Source organism: Varroa jacobsoni, unplaced genomic scaffold (assembly GCF_002532875.2).
Source record: "Varroa jacobsoni isolate VJ856 unplaced genomic scaffold, vjacob_1.0 scaffold_781, whole genome shotgun sequence".
Classification (NCBI taxonomy): domain Eukaryota; kingdom Metazoa; phylum Arthropoda; class Arachnida; order Mesostigmata; family Varroidae; genus Varroa; species Varroa jacobsoni.
In genome coordinates, this window is record NW_019213683.1 from 175165 (window position 1) to 193012 (window position 17848).

Below are 17848 nucleotides of genomic sequence, written 5' to 3' on the forward strand. Positions count from 1 at the left end.
CTAAACAAGGAAATGGTAGCATGGTACACTATTCTAGTAATGCTTAACATTGGCCAAATAGCAGTCTTCGGCTAAAAGGGCTTGGGCTAGATTCTTCGATTACCTCGCAAATGTAAGATAAAAATTTTAACTTACAGCAGTTTAACATCACTATTTTTAATCAAAACTAAACAAAATGATGGATAATTTCGTCCTTCGCCGTCATGGCGAACTCCAATGCATCTGTAGTGAAGAATGTTTGCAACAGCCTTACTTTTGCCCTTGTTACTACGAGTTCGTAACCGTTTTAACAATGAACTGCACTTTTGGATATTTGCTAGTGTACACTGTAATAAGTCTTATCTCACGACCCACTAATCGATTTACAAATCTAGCGCGAATGCCAAGAAGTCAGGGTACGTACTGCACATATATACATATGTATCGTTTTCTACGTGCCGTTGGTCACAATAGGTTAGCTACTATACCGCAATGAATATACCTGTACTCGTCCCGGCTGAGGTTTGCTAAAATATTGCAATCGTCGTGCTGCATGACTCGGAACGATGAGGAGATGTGGTGGTTTTCCAGGACTGAGCGATCATTGTAGATGAGTGCCGTCTCGGAGCGGGACATGACGTGAAAGTTGTTGGTTGTGCCGGTATGTTCGTAGTCGTGGATAATTGCCGCAAATATAGTCGCGAAAATCTCCAGGTCTGTTAGCCAGTTCTGCAATAATGATAACAATATAATAATCGTCATCATAAAAGGGAATCAGAATACAAAAACGGTCTAATGTAAAATACATTTTATGTTAAATGGTCGGTGTAAATTTCAGTTTCTGTTTACTTTGCAGTTAGGCAAAAGACGAAAAAATATCGCAACATAACACAATTGGCAGGTCAAGCTCGTTTGTGTCCTACGCCAGTAATCAGAGCCTCATCACCAGCGATTACATTATGTATAAGGATTAGGATCAAAGGAAGCCGAATGGATTAAAAGAAATTAGGTCGAAAATGATCATTTTCGACATGCACCTTCTTTTTATGGACCTAATTACGATTAGGTTTCACCTGTCTCCTAGCACATTGTATCAAAGCACTCAATTCTTCCGCTTGCATTTTTCTTCCAAACTATTATTGCTTTCATATGGATTGCTGCATCGCCATCTCTTGTTCAATAACGTCTGCTAATAAGCGTTCCCCACTATCGAGTCACCCTCGTCAAACCCCTTCTTCCGACTGAACGAATCTCAAAAAGCTATGTACTTTCATATTGGCACAGCTTTAATGTGTATTGATAGATCAATTTAGTTCGTTGCCACGTCCTGTCTTTGGCGCTTCTCTCAGAGTTTCGCGTTCCGTGAATTTCTTTGAGCTCTAATTGTTTTTGTTCATATCGATATCGTTTTCTGTCAGAGTCCAGACATCCAGAGCCATTAAGTATTACACCGAATTGTATATTATCATAGCTATTACTAAATATTTTGAGTCCAGCCCTGCCGTTAGGTTCGGATGCGCATTAGCGGATTCAAATTTAGACCGCCCATGAAGCTATTACAGGGACACAATAGGCATTGCGACTACTTTCATTATTACGAGATTTTTATTAAGCGAGGGCCACGATGCCATTGATCTATCTAACATCTAAAGATGTTAGATAGTAACAGACACAGTCTACAATGGTACATCTGGCAGGATTGCGGCGTTCGACTTCAATGGTGGCGTTATATATATTGTGTGTCATCTTTTCATTTGACTCAATAGGCACAGCAGTGGTACTAACAGTAGTTAGACTTTATTTCCGAGGCGGCTGGTAGCGGTACAGCCGGGGGTAATGTGGTGTTTCACCTCCACCGTCATCAATCTCTCTCCGATCTTAACCGTCACCTACGAAACTGGTTCGAATAACCTCTACTAGTCTTTAGCAAAAAAAGCTGCCACCTAACCAAATCGTTCCTATTTAGGTAGAGCATTATAACCTACAGACTGTCTTACAAACAGTTATCATGCTCGATAATAACTACTTATTTCCCCCATACATTGTTTTACCGTTTTGGAAGCGCTGTCATTTAAAGCAGCGCGCTAGTATGCTTGTTAGTTATGGTTACCATAGCAACGTACTTAGCCACTCAATTTACGCCCCTTCTTCAAAGCAGTGGGTACGGTAGAGCATATAGACAATGAGTATTAAAATACTGCGATGTTCTACGGCAATCTTGATGGTTATCTTTCTTCAGAGTGCTAAAGGGGGTCTACTTGAAAAGGGAAGGGCAATCTCGTGTCTTGGCAAGATCCGACCAAAGTTAGGCTTAGTGAAGCGAGGTTCCTTAGGCAAGAACAGACTTATCGTAAGGTACCTGGCAAGCTATAAACGGGATTGCATTCTCGTCTAGGGATGATACGCATTAATTTTATAATCTACTTCGCCAACACTTAATTAATGAAGCAAAACGTATAAAATTTAATCATGGAGCTAGCGAACAGGGAACTGCGAGAGGAAACAAAGCTACCAACTAAATGGATCATACCATGTTTTGCGATATTCCCACGTAACAAAGCAGTATTGAAGAATCAGCCTAAATTGCCTAAATCATTGTTGTGATTATTCCTGGCTCGTACCTTTACTTTACCTAAATGAGTATCTACGTTGCTCTTTCTTGCATGTATCTATTTCACAATTAGTCTACTTAGTAAACACTCGTTTTCCCTTGCACACGGCATACGTACATTTATACGCAGCAGTAAGGGGAACCACTCATTGCTTCTGGCAACTAACCCCACTCGATACCGATGTACTCCCCCACTTAGTAAATTCGTAAACTTCTCTGGCCGGTCGAGTAATCGATGTCTGAAAGCATGTACGCGAGTACAGCTGCGTTCACTGCCTGCGATCCTTCACTGTTGTTGTTAACTTCGGGCTTCTTATTTGAATGCCAACCATATTCCTTGTCTCAGTCGTCGTGCTCTGTTTAGTAATGAGAGCCACCTGGAGCCTTGTTCGAACCTCCATTGCAAAGGCTTTATGGAAAGTCCCCTTTCTAATACGCCAACATCGTGATAAGCGATGTAGTAAATCCCTTCGCATTAACAATTATCTTTCGCTGCCAAAGTCAATTTATTAACGATATCGCCTGTCTAGCACATTGTGATAAATGCGCGACACACTATAGCGCCGTAGCATTTTTCAATTTCTTCAAAAGGCCTAAATTAGATGACCATCAATCGTTCTTTGATAATGTCAGATGATGCATAAATAAAAATACATTATACCACAATTATATTTACCACATATTCCGATAGGTTAGTTCGCATTAACAATTATGGATAGGTCAAGTTTGAAGTCTTGCCATGGGATCAAACAGTGGCAAGTAAGCCGGTGTTCGGCGCATGATGCAGTAAATACTTAACCCTATTTTACTAAGAAATTGAAGTTTTAGCAATATATTATTTGTATTAAGTAAAAAAAATAAGTGCGGTAATTGATAATGGGCGAAGCAGATGTAAATAGAAACTTCTGTTCAACGGCCGTAAAAGTATTTAATATAGTGTAGCGTAAGGCGGTTCTCGTAGCAGACTAGGGACATTCTTTGAGGCGTTTTCAATTAATATCTCCAGCATCATTAAACGACTAGCCATATATAAAGGTCTACCCTGAATTCAATGTATTTTGTGATTGATGTGACGTTTATGCTGGATAAACGAAAGTATTGGTCGTCCAAAATTTTTCGAAATGAGTCAGCGATAATGTGTGAAGGACCGCAGCCATTCGGATCTCCGCCGATCGGATGTCAAAAGCATTGCTTACACTGTTGAATACCAAAAACCGGAAATGGGTTACTGATCACATTCTGACCAGGCTTGATTTAGAGGTACCAGATTGTTTCAAGGTACGTGTTGCCTGCCGCGTTCATTAAGTACTTTTGCCGGGCGATTGATACGCGCAACGATATAAGCCAATGGTATGTCGACAAACACGTAACACCTCGATGAATCGCAGCTCCGGCTAGACGAACTAATAGCAGACCTTATTTCTAGGAAAGACCTATATTTTACTCGAGGCCTCCCTTCGCCTTTCCCACACAGCCTTTCTTCCACAACGAAATGATACTGCGACACTTTCATTCGCCTATTTATCATTGGCAGAAAAACGCTGATTTGACGAGCGATTGTTGAATGTTACTTCGCTGGCTTAAGCTTGTCGACCAGGCTGACAGAATACGTTAAATAAAAACGATACGATATATCTATTACTAACGCGCTACTGAATGCTAAACGATACATTGTCATGCCGATCTCTATAATCTATACACTAGCTTAACAGAGACACAATCGATTCCGCAAACCATCTACAAGAGGCTTTGTTTATAGAACGTGCCCAGAACAGGGCAGAACTTTCATGAAGGATGACGAAAGCTAGTACAGCGTAGCCAGCAAGGTAAGTGAACATCGTCAAAAATGTAGAACCTTCCTTTTTGAAAAGTCAATATTCATTATGCTAACCATTTCGTTTCCAGGGTAGATACATAGTTGATGATATTGCAGCACAGTTTTCAAAGTTACTTTTCAAGGAACGTTTATATAAGTTCTGTGACTGATTCATATGAATGTAATTCTCTAATGAATCTTAATATGGGCATGTTTCGTATCAGGTGAGGACCGTGCTTGTTCAATCCACGTAAGCGTCATACGTATACATGAAGCATACAGGGGCGTGCGCAGGACGCTTGCTGCTATTTTCATCACATGCTAATAAAATGTCATTGATTATAAGCATAGTTGCGTGATTCTCATTTTTTACCTAGTATAAATGAGTACAACAGGAAGACATTTACTGCCTGATTGAAGATTGTAAATATTTTATTTGTACATAGTCAGCAAAGCAGCATATATTATATCTGATTACGTCCTTATGTGCCTCATGTGTACGTAGAAAAAGGTTCGAACCCCTGTGCTGTTTACTAGAGTAATTTTCGGCCGTAAATCGACTACTGCTGCGTTTGTCCATCCGATTGATGAAAGCAAGCTCGAGAGCTTTAATGTTTGACCCGTCTCACTTAGTTGTTGCTTTCGAACATCACCAGCCATGAATGAATGCATGCCAGGTGTGATTAATTAGCACAGATCCTAAAATAGGCTTTCTCCTGACCGACGGTTGTCAAACTGAATCCCTACGGAGATTCATAGAAGCGAACAAGTCTTATATGGTTACCTCGAGGTCACTTAAGCCTCTTTTAATCAGCCCCTGCTCTGACGTGCTAGTCTTCTGGCGGATTGCATTTTCCATTCTTCCAAATAATTGAGTACTGAAATGCTCCAGGTTCCTGAAGACATTTCTGCCTACTGACAATTGCCTGTAGCAGTGGTTATTAAATGAAAACTAACATAAAACTATGGAGAATCTCTGCATACTTGTCTCGCGCATGTAATTCTCCTGCTAGATGATCTGCTAGAGCCACGACCACTAAACCCACGACAAGCTACCAGTCACATAACTTTTCGCGATGAAGACCTTTCGGCGCAATATGCTAGGATGCCTTCTGCTCGATCTGCCAAATCGCGTGCTATTACTTGTTGTCCAGATATTTAGTACCTTTTTAAGGTGGTCAGTCCTTACTGAAAACGGGCAGGCAGAGCTCCGTGCATACGAAACGGAGCTTACGGAATAGGCGAATGCGCGTTTGAATACATGGCGTAGGATTGTCAATGGTTCGCCCACTTTACCGATACGATAGATAACTATGGAAGAGGGACCTGTGCGTGTGATTAAGGATCTGGCGGCGGGAGCGGACCTGGGCGGATAGATCCGATGCACGCGGCTATAAAAAGGGTATAAGAAAGGATTTATCAACGAAGAGTCGAAACTGCACGCATTTGATTAGGCTAAGTCAGGAGCTTCAGTTGGCTGAGGCATTGCTCGGTGTGTTTGAATCTACAAGAGATGGGATAGCAGCTAGCCGAGAGGTAATGCATTGAACTAACTATATATACACTTGACAAATACAATGATGGATTATGGAATAATGGGTATAGGAGGACTGCTTCCGCTGCTACTTTTAGCTCTGCAGTAGGCGACGGAGCCAACAGTTTTCAACTTAAAGTGGATCAAAGTGTCGAATTGTTTAGAATACCAATCATCGAAAAGACTCCTTTCGGCTGCAAGAGTGGTGTTTTGCCGGCGACTGTACCATAATATAATATATAACAATTGATTCCAAGCGATATACCAAGATTGTCTCAATCCAGTCCCGAGTCAGGCGTGGGGGCTTGTAGCCGCGGAAGTCCCGCTTGTACCTGAATATTTGATTAAGGATATTTGGTACGTCAATTAGTGAGATATATACCGACCAATCTATGTATATTTTATGGGCCGTTCCCAAGCCGACAAACAACATTGCACGAGAGTTCGGTTCCAAGTCCGTTTTTGTGTAGTGGTCTGTTTGTCAAACTGCTACATGGGGCCGTTTACAAAATCACTTCTGATGCAACAAATAATTGAGGGTGCGTGGAGTATGTCTATCCTATCGTATGTGAATTAAGTGCATGCTTTCCTATTCGATGCAGTAGATCACTTCATAATATACTTATTCCAAACAGTATGTATTGGTTCTACTTATACGTGTACTTCTCACAGAAAATTGCGGCGGTCTTTAACTATATCTCGAGTTTTTACGTCCGGTATCGCCGTTAAGCATTCCATCAGATAGCTGGCTTCCAGCGCGAAACGAAGCGTGCCTATGCACGGGTTTGAACTTAGACCACAATGTGTCCCTATGATTAGAAGAAAAATACGTTACTAAGTTATTACGGGAATAATTAATTGAGCTTAGATATCGAAAACAGAAAAAAAAAATGCCCAAAACGTAGAACATAAAATACCTATTTAGAAAATCAATTATTGTTCCTAGTCGAATGACCCCGAAACGCGCGCTATCGAGAAGAATTTTCACAATGACCGCCCATCAGGAATAGGCAGCAGTCGCATCATAGTGGGTGTTACGTATAATGTGAAAGCTATAATCAAATTCGTTAACTCTCCGTGATGGATTCATGTTCGATTTTTGGGGGATAGATAGGGGATCATGTTCGTACTATTAGTTTCCACTTCTAGTACGATTGGTCTTATTTAAGCTGTGCGATCGATTCTAAGACAATAAAAATTACGACGCATATGTACAGCGTATTTGTTTTTTACTTTGAACTTTGAAAAAATAACTTCTTATAGAGCAAGCTCCCATATCTGATGTCCTATATCCGGTGTTGTAGAAGACCCCAACAGGGCACTTGGTAATTGAGCAAAAAGCTAGAAGCATCCTAACATCTGTTGGCTTCACTGAATTTGCTAGTTAAGTCACTTAGCTAATTACATAGCAGTCGATTTTTCTGAATACAGACGCGATAGGGCTTGGGTATTTATGATCGTCGGCCGCTTCTATTATTCAGCCCATGTCGAGGCCTCACTCGACCAATCGGACAGTAATTGAAAAAAATCTCTATATATAGTTATCTATAATAACAGTACCACAAGACACATATGGTGTCTTAGGCTATAGGTGTATACCGAGCCTGTTGTGAAAATAGGTTCTTCACCAATCGGACTTGAATAAGCAACGACTTGAGATAACTTGTCCACTTAAAATGGTATTCTGGTAGAGTAGCGTCTTTTTAAAATTGCAGCTTACTTCCGCTTGCATAATTCTCACTTTCTTTTAACCCTGCCCATAATTATAAATCCGCTAGAAAATTTCGTTATATTATGATTGTGGGGCAACAGACAGCAGGGCTATATTAGGAACACGTCGTATGCTAGTTTATCTTTTGTTGCTATTTCAAAGAGTCTTTTTTTCTTAAAAAAAAAAAAAAATGTCTACTTTATTTGCGTATTGATAAAGCTTTGAGACGTTCTTGCAGAGGACGCAGTCTTAGGTAAGAACATTTCAAAAAATCATTTTGTCTGCAGTACGCAGCAATTCGTGTAGCGAACGGCACTTCTAATTGTCGATTTTTTTACTGCTAGTCATTACTACCTCTATTGGATTCTCAAAATTCAGCTCGTGCGGTCCTGCTATGGAAATTTACCCGTTTACAACGAAAGTTCACTTCTTCCAAAAATCTATCTCCATCTTTTGCCTTTTTCCTCAGTTTTGTGAGTCTGTTTTCACAGCAGTTGACGGGGCTAGATGATGACGGCGGCTCTTGATTTTGGTTCAGCTGGCAGCTGTAGTGTGACTTTTGCCTAAGCTGTTCCAATTCTGAGAAAACGAACCGTCGGTGGAGGAAGTGCGCAACCCTGGGGGTGTCGCTCTCTTCGGACAACTGGATGGCATTCGTCCGTTCGATGGCATTTAGCAATCAGAATAACTTCGAATTAGGCTACGTTGTAGCTGGGATAAAGGGCTGACGAAGGACGAGCGGAGAACACAGCGGATAATTTCGGTGGGTTTTAAGTCAAGAACTGCCTTCATCATCAGGTAGGAGGTTCTAACTTTGGTTACACATTTAAATACAAACACCAGTTGCATCGTAAATATCTTGAAATCTCATAATAGAATAACCTCGACCATCCGTGTAATGCTGAATGAAAAACGTCACATAATTTGCCCTCTTCTACGACGTACATGCCTGATGAAGATCTTCACCAGTGCCAAACAATGTTATTCACGGGGCTACACTTGATCATCGTCCGAACAGTTTGAGATAAACAAGCTTCCGTTTTCCATGGATAATTTAAACAATGTCTTCCTTGACAATGAGGATTTGCTGCCTTGAAAATCTATAAATTCTTTGAAGCCTGTCACATTAAATTTAGTTCCTTTACCAAAGCTCAAATGTGTCATATTATGATACATACATGCGCCGAATGTGTGCATAGGTAGCGGTGGCGTTATTAAAGCGCGTTAGTTTTATTCATTCATATACACAGAACAAGTCCTCATCTCTGGCGCCAGAAGGGATTTGTTGAAGGAGAAGGTCCCTCCGTAGGCAAGTGCGGCAACGATCGAGTCGAAACTTAATGACACCCATTTAAATTTTAAGAAGCTTACTCGCTAATACTCGTGCAGACACAGCGGTATAACGCGACAAATTTGGAGAAGGAAATAACATATAATTATCGCAGCTATTGTTGTCGCAATAGGTGACGTTCTTGTTATCCTTACATTCGTTGTGGTTGTCATTGCTGAAACTACCACTTTCAGCGAACGGTCCGAAAGTAAAAAAGGAACAGCGTTCGATTTGCCGCTGTTAGTGGACGCTTTGCTCGGCGACGTTTTGATGTGAGACTACGAACGTCCACAAAAGACCCAGTGCCCTCAGGGCATCAGAGCACATTTTACAGAGGCGTTCTTCAATAACCCGAATTCGCGGTCGAGCCTCTTCATGCTAACTCCCTTCTCTATGTCTTTCAATGTCAATAACAATTCGGTCGTACGCAATGTCAAAAGCCGAACTTAATTGTACTGGCTGACACCCCTGGGACAACAAATGCCAGGCTGATGTCGCTGGCCAGCCTTTACGTACACTTGTGGAAGCGGGGCCTTTCTTTAGCGCGTATATCTGATTGCGAGTCAGCAGATATGAAACGTATGTGACAAGTTTAGATGGGATCCATGAGATATTTTGAAGACACTTGTAGATACTCTAGAGAGTTAATTTCTAATCGTTAAATAACGAAATACCGTATTCTTTTGAAGGGAACTTTAGAAAGCTTTTAACGTATTATTTGACGTACATAAATATAGTGCTGTTTTGTGTTAATCTCTCATTAGATCCGTCGCGGCACGTTGGGTTTAATCAACTCCCCCTCTTTTTTATTTAAAGGAATATCGTGGTTTGCGCAGCTCAAACCAGCTGTTCCATTTAATTAAAGCTATATTCTTGCGTTTATATAAGCTGCTCCATTGTATTATTCGTGTTCGTAGAATGGCCCGAAGTATCTAATACACCGTTGTAATTGGATTCTCGCCTGACTTAGCTTAAGTTGATCCACCGAATTTGACAATTGGACAAAAATTAGGGAGCATAACTCTTCATTAAACGAAGAAAAGCTTTAGGACAGCGCTTCCCTGCCGTATTTATCCCTGATCGGTTCTTCCTGACCGCAACAAAGCCATTGTTATATAAACAAACGGTTCAGACAAAAACAGCTCAAAATGAAAGCACTCAGTAAAGAAGAAATTATATCAGGTCACGGGAGCTGTTTGAAACAAGCCTGAAGAGGAATCAAGTCGAATGTATTATATCTCGGTTTTACGCTTCGGCACACTGTACCCTTCCCCCGAGCTTATCATAATCAGCACAGCCGATACAATCGTGATGATGATCGGTGATCTAAAGAAGAAAATAGAACATTTCGAATCGAACCATGGCTTCGATTTTAATCAAACCAAAAATGGCAGCGATAGCCTAAGTAATAATAATAATAGTAAGGTCTGTTAAAATAAAATATACTTATTATATTCGCTCGTTTTCCTAGAAGAAAATCCTTATACAGTTCCATAGGATGTGAGAAACAATAAGCATACTTTGAGCTTTTTGAGAAAAATATTTGTTTCGTTCATTTTTCGTTTCATGTCGACTTGGAAAGCAACTTTTTACCACCTTATCCCTTCGATTCAGTTGAGTCGCAGTTTTCTCCAGCGCGTTTTTTGCCATTTTTTGACGATAATCTCTTTAGCTTTCGTCTCTTACTTAGTAAATCCCAATAGGTGCTGTTAGAGCGTAGCAAGGATATGCACCACCTTTAGATTCGTTTCTAGCCATCTTAGCCGGAAGCCAACCATCGTATGCTTTGCAACTAACTCATGGCCAAAGGCGGATGAAATATTTTTTTATCAAAAATAATTTTTCTTAAAACGAAGTGTATCCCAAGTTGTAGATCTACGCAAACTTAGTCGTAAAATGGATGAATACCTGCGTTCAAGTAAAGAATAAGGGATAGTATGTAAATTTGAACGGAAGTCCTGTTTTTAAAATAATAACGAGAGTACCGTTAAAAAAACCACTAGGGCTCCTTGTGTTGGAAAAATTTGATAACACGCAAACTAAGTAATTATGTTTATCAATCCCGTACACACAGTGACGATTCACTTCTTAACAGAAAAACTATTGCCGATAAATCGTCATAACGATAGGCCCCCTTCGTCGCTTTCTTTACAACGATTTTAGCTATTAAATTAACTCTGCTTTCACTCCGTTCGCATTTAATACCACATAACTCTCTCACAACCGTTTTGTAGAGTCATCAAATAAAATAATATATTATGGATGTAATAATTGCATGATAAAATTATTTTCTTAAACAAGCCAGTTTATTCAGCAGAGAACATTCTCACTTTACATCGCGACTAGCAAGAAAGCTATCTCTTGCTTAGTTAGTTGGGTAAATTCCCGTAGTGGGTAATAGCGTGGTTGGCCGCTAAACGTAAGAAACACGCAGTGGGTTAGGTTCGAACCCGGCCATTGACACACTTAGTTTGGTGCTGGGAGCCACCGTTTGATGAAAAGGCCAACGGCAGTACCGGGCGCAAAACTTGAAATTTTTAGCTTTATTTCTTTTTATATTTATTTTACATTATATTTATTTGAGTTATCTACTGAATCATAAATGACCAAATAATGTTAGTTGCTGCAATGAATTCTTTACATTATAACTATGGTAACGTCTCATTATTTTTTTTAAGATACATTTGAAGTAGGAAATCTTCTAGCTGTTTGTAACATTTCATATTTATAGTAAGACGAATTTTTATTAGAAAATTTTGAGCTTAGAAAGAAAGTCAGTCTGGCTGGAGACTCGCCAGTCCGGTGTGTCTTTTCCCATATTTGTTAACCGAGACGACGGGGTTCACGCAAAAACGATTACTGTCATAAGAAATCCCTATATCAGGTTTTGCTATGTCTTCAAATGGATTATCTCACATTGTACAGGTGGCCCACCTATATGTTCTCGAAAGGACAGAAGGAAAACTATCAGCTCGAACTGCAGGTTCCTTCCGTGCATCAACTCGGCTGCAGCAGGAGCACACAGGTACTTCTCGGTAAATATCTTTGCTCTCGAACTACTCACGCAGCTCTTATTTCCGTACAGTTAGCTGTCATAGGAAAATAAAAACTTCCGGAAATTAGCGTGACGGCAATAAAGTTCTGCTCCAGAATACCTGAGAGGCGACCAAGTGTTTATCGAAAATGTCGCTTACGAAGATGGAAGATGTAGGTGAGACAGGCTGCCCTTTTCAATTTTTCACTGAGTCCTTTTCTAAAGACAGCTCTTTTTTTTTTTACAAATCAAAAGAATATTCCTCTTTCGAGTTTTTCGTTGACGAGCTGAAGTCTACTGGCATCTCTTCCAGCAGCTTTGATCGATTTCGTACAGATGACTTGAAACTATCGTTCCGGGTAAGTGCTCTAATTTCATAATCATCCCGATTGTTATATTTGTGATCAATATAACTGCCTCTCTCGATCATTATCAAGCAAAAATGTTTGTTTTAAACAGGTTTGAAAAGACATGAATGACAAAAATTGAAGTACGATTAACAGTCAACGAACCAAGAGAAAGCAGGTACTTACCGCGACGCCAGCTCTACAGAGCATAAAGTGTACAGTCTGTGTCACATCGGCTGCGTGCATATTGTTGTGATAAGGATTGTTGTACTTTTTATAGCCGGCCTCTATAGAGGTGAGGAAATTTTCTAGGAAGAGGCTGGACATCTTGAACTTGTGGACGAGACCGTACCGATTGAGAAGATCGAAAGAAAGGTAGCGGAGCGCCTGTTCGCCAGACAATTCGTTCAGTTTGAACACGTTGAAACTCCTGTAATTTAAATGATCAACGAATGATGACGATATAGTCAAACGAAACAAGCCGATGCACAAACTAATCCGTAACACGTAGCAGACATTTCGTTCTGCGATGTTGTTTGCCAATTAGAATCCATAATTGAAAAAAAAAAAGCATTCCAGATCTCCAGCTCGAACTTCCAGTCACTAAATATTAATTAATAGGCATTGTAGGGCATGCTCAGTACAAAAACAAAGGGGAAGGAGAAACGTCTATTAAGGAAAATCTACGTATGTGCCTCTATTAGTTATTCTATGCTTTTACCTGTACCAATTAGTTAAAAGTAGTAGACACATAGAAATTGTACGAACGTACAAATATACAAACCTAATTACGATTCGCTACGTGATTTAATAAGAACATTTGAGCACTGAAGTTTTCGTTTCAACATATGTTCAGCGCAAAAAACTGTTTCCTGTTTTATGTCTGCAACCTTCAGTAGTTACTAAGCTAAATATAAATTTGCACCACAACCTTCCTTCGCCATGTGCTCCTCTCAAGAAGGCTAAATTGCCAACCTCTTTTTTTGACAAGTCCTACTAAGGAACAAAAAATAGCACCTGGCAACGAAACGTGAAATTTCACAATTCATTCAGAAGTGGCACCCTTTTAGCGGCTTCAAGAACTAAAGGAACATGCGTCTAATTATTGAAATCAACGTTATCTTCGTCGCATCGGTGCAGAATAGCGCTGATATGGTCGGCAGACGGAAAGCACAATGGGAACCCACTAGACAACTGTAAAATCTTGAATATTTATTTCATAAAACTATGAGCGGATCATGCTCTTAATGCCACAAAGACGCAGTCTTTTTTTCTCATTCACGGATGTAGTCTATAGTAAGCTGTACCCATACGCTGTTAACCGAACATACTGGAATATGCGTCGAAGGGGATATGTAGTACAGATGAGCTATTCAAAAATCAAACGCTTAAGCGCGCTCAAAGATAGCGGAAAAACAATCGAAGCTTTTGCTTCGACATGCAATTCGGTCCGTATATATAGCAAGTTCAAAGAACTACTAAGCTAGTTAGAAGTTGACGGCATAAATTCATTAACTTTGCAGTTCGAAAAATGAGTAAGTAAGCTTTTAACAAAATTATAGTGTGTTGTTGAAGGAATCAATTTTAGAACGGGAGTTTGAAGGTTGAAGGCAACAAAGGGACTAAGTACACTTTAACACTCTATAGGGTGGAATAAGTAGCTAAGATGAAAAAAACATTAACTTTTAAGCAAAGCAGAGTATGGGCGATGCGCTTTTTGTCAACATAATATAGGAGCCTTTGAAACACGTGTCGTGATTTGGAATGAAAGCACTGGAAATTAACAAAGTAAGTAAACAATGGGTTTTTTTTACGAATTGAATTCAGAATAGATGAAAACACGAGTGGCGTACTCTAAGAAGAACTCATTCTATTACTAGCACCGGGCTGCCTGAACATCGCCGCCACTATAGTCGAGATACGAGTTAGTCTGTACCGCTCACTTTAGAAGGATTAGGCCTGTTTGAATGCCGTCAAACAAAGGAAGGAACGACACCGATAGTACTGGTGCGGAATGAGTTTAGGCCTAAACTGATGCTCGTACTTCGGGTGGACATGATGGGCATTTCTTAACATGAGATACTTCCCGGGAAGGAAACGATCACTGCTACCAAATATCCTGAAGAGCCGCATAAATGCACTAAAGGTCGACGGCACGCAGTATTAGCGTTGCTGAACCGCGACGCATAGTCCTATCGCCACACTTCAATTTCGGCTCAAACCGAGACCAAGGGAATGATGTAATAGTTCCAGCCTCCGTATTCTCCAAACCTGAGCACGTGGCATCTTGACTGGTTCCATGTTTCAAAAGGGACTCTGGGTGGTGTACCGTCGATTCTACCGTCGATTCTCGAAAAGTCAGCAGACAATTAGTTTTTCGTGGCCTCCTCTTCGAGTGACCTGCTCTTATACCTTCTACCCATTTCCCGTGGTTCGTATTTGGTATTCTCTCGGATCCATACGGTTGGTCTTAACTCATCCTCTATTTGAACACTTCGCATAGATATTTATATACCACGTTATGCGTTTCCACCTATGTCTTCACGCGACTCTTTGCGTCAGCTGATCGGCCTTGCAATGTTTTCGGCCTTAACTGATTCCTTCGTTCTCGGTTCGTCAGGCCAAATCAGTAAACGGTTCTGGAAGGTAATTTTGGTTCAAGCAGATCCTCGAACCTGGCGTTCCCGTCTTGTCGCATTTGCATAACGACAATGGGGAGCTAAGGAAAACCCAGGAGAAAGAAGAGACTCGAGAAATGAGTTACGACTATGCTTGCCAATTAGACAGCCGGCAAACAAAAAAGGAAATCACTGAAACTCTTTTTCGTTTAAACAATTTTGATTGGGACAGAAGAAGACAAGCGCGGCAGAAAAACCAAGTCATCGAAGGAGCTAGGGTATCAGATCCATTTTTATTAGTTGCAATACACCCAAAATGATGTAGCAAAGTGCAATTTCCTATTCACTATGAGGGTACAGTACATCCCTGCACAAAGCTTCTACAAGTCAGATACTGACATCTTGCGTTTAGACATTCAGTACCCGTGATAGCCTAGCGGATAACGTATTTGCCCGCTAATATTAGGAGCACGTTGTGGTCTAGGTTCGAACATACTTTGTGTCGTAGTGGGGGCAAACCGCCTGGTGGAATACCCGTTCTTTTTCTATTTGTGCTGCATTCAAGGCTGCTGGTTGTTGTTTTTTGCAGTTTTACCAGGCCGGTTGTAAGATTTTTTACCGTTTGTTTTGATTCACTATTGGGTGTGCTGAATCATCGTTTCGGAGAGTGGAGAGTCTAATAAAAGTTCATTTGTAACCAAAGTGAAGCAATGAGAAAGTGCTATACCTGACTAAGTTCATGACGTAGAGACATCTACGTAGATGAACCATTTCAGGTTCGATTGACAGAAAATAAGATATTATTTTTAGATTCCCATTAAAATCTTTATTATATCCAAATAAGAACTAGTTCGTTTATTCCTACATAGAATAGATAATCATCAATAACTTACCAGTCGTCAGTGTTTTTGAGCATTTCTACAATGGGAGGGGGAACTTGTAGATGCACCGCGGCAGAGGGCGACACTCTTCGATACAGGCGATCCACCATTATTCCAGCCCGAATCGCGTTAGCCACCGATCGGAAGCGAGGCTTATCCTCGGACCTACGTGCGCATGGATATGGTTGTGTTCAGAAGGAAGCGTGGAAGCAAACGTTCACGCCAAAATGGTATGCACAACAGCGAAGATCGGAAAAAGGCCACATAACAAGATAGCGTCGCAGGTTACCAACATTGTCTGTGTTACCAACACAGAGTGTCAGGAAATAATCTCTTTTATCACAGTGATAATAAAATTAAAACACACTGCTTGAGAGCTGCCAGATCAACTGTACGTTTCTTACTTAACATCTAACACTGTTAGGTAAGCTTAATTCTCTGATTTTTTCTGTATTCTTCTATACATTGAACGAACACATATTCTAGACCGGTTTGTAAGAAGTAGATAACAGTTCGCGTGTAGTAGGAGAACTTCCAAAGAGAAAAGTATGCATAATAAATGTATGTATAATTGTTTGCAAAAAAAACTCTTATCGACAATACCTACAGCATGTCCGGATGTGTATTTAATGCGTAAGTCTAATTATACCTTAACGCAGTTTACTCTGATATCTGTGCCTTAACTTAATTACAACCGAAGTTCTTACTTTGGCTATGAATACTGCTGTACCTGATGGTTTATACTTATGCTAATACCTAGCCTACGTAGACATTGCTTTGTTATCGTTGGAATAGTCATGAATGTAGTCTTCTGCTAATTATCTCTAAAGATATGACCGATACTATATTTAGATAGACTCAGATGAATCCAATGAAATGCTTTTATGAATTATTTCGTAATATTTTAGATTCTACTGCGCGTCTCTACGAATACGTATGAACGTATAATTTCATAAATGACTCCAAAAGAATATTTATTTAATAAGGGCCTATATATAATTTGACTGTGATACGTTATAACGGCACATTCGTATATAGTCGGAACCGTGAGAAAAAATGAGATGCGCTCTCGACATTTACCACTTCTATTTAAACCGCGGTATCATTTTGACTTTTATCTATCCAATTTGCAATGACTGTAACCGCATGCTCTGTTCCTGCACACGGCCGGCCCTCGTGTAACTAGAACTACCTGATAACTTCAGAACGAGAGTTAAAATAGACAAATCGAAATTGAATCCGTATGGTCATTGGACCTAGGTTTGCAAGCGTTCGATAAGAACATGCATAGTATAATCTGTCAGATAACTGCATCGCAATAGAACAGAAATACTTTTCTTACAAAGCAAAAAAGAGGGAGACGCAACAATACGAAATAAATAGATGGGAACATTATCGAGGCCCAACATCGATTAGAATTTACTGATGATTTCTTTAAAGATACGTCTCTGAAGACAGACACTGGCATTTTTAGTTAGTCGATCTCAGCTGTACGTAAAGTTGGCATGACGCGGTATTATGAAAAAAGGCTAGCATAGCCTATAATGTTAGCGTGAGGAAGGTAATATGAGTTGATCAGGAGCAGCTTCAGCCTGGGCGACCCAAGTTGCCCAGAAAATTCCACAAGACGTAGCGGTACATTCTTCCGGTAACTGGTAACGAATGTATCTGTCGTCTCTCGTGTAAGCGCTAACAAGTTTTCCGCGACTCGTCACGACGTATGGCAATCCATCAGGTATGTAACATGATTTTTAGTTGTGTTCATACTTATCTTTGCATTGTCGGCTATTCCCCAAGCACAGAAGTGCGAAAAAGTTACCTCGACCCAATCGATACCCAAGGAAAACTGATAGGAAGATAGAACATTATCGATAGTTTAGATATCTTAGTTATTATCAACTGAATTAATTCCAAAGAACTTTCTAATTGGACAAGCGACCTATTCGATTGTTCTTTATATAATGAACGGGTATGAATTTTTCTTGCT

At 40.3% G+C, this 17848-nt stretch overlaps 1 protein-coding gene across 4 annotated transcripts in view; it reads right to left on the reverse strand.

The window, feature by feature from the left end:
* The window catches only part of LOC111263677 (dual specificity calcium/calmodulin-dependent 3',5'-cyclic nucleotide phosphodiesterase 1A), a 285107-nt gene that overhangs the window by 17300 nt on the left and 249959 nt on the right, over window positions 1-17848 (reverse strand). For all 4 annotated transcript variants that reach the window (XM_086969741.1, XM_086969739.1, XM_086969742.1 and 1 more), the window contains 3 exons: window positions 15874-16026; window positions 12549-12792; window positions 482-708 (listed from right to left, as the gene is read on the reverse strand). In XM_086969741.1, the coding sequence (XP_086825867.1) occupies window positions 482-708; window positions 12549-12792; window positions 15874-16026 (624 nt within the window). The remainder of the gene's footprint in view (window positions 1-481; window positions 709-12548; window positions 12793-15873; window positions 16027-17848) is intronic.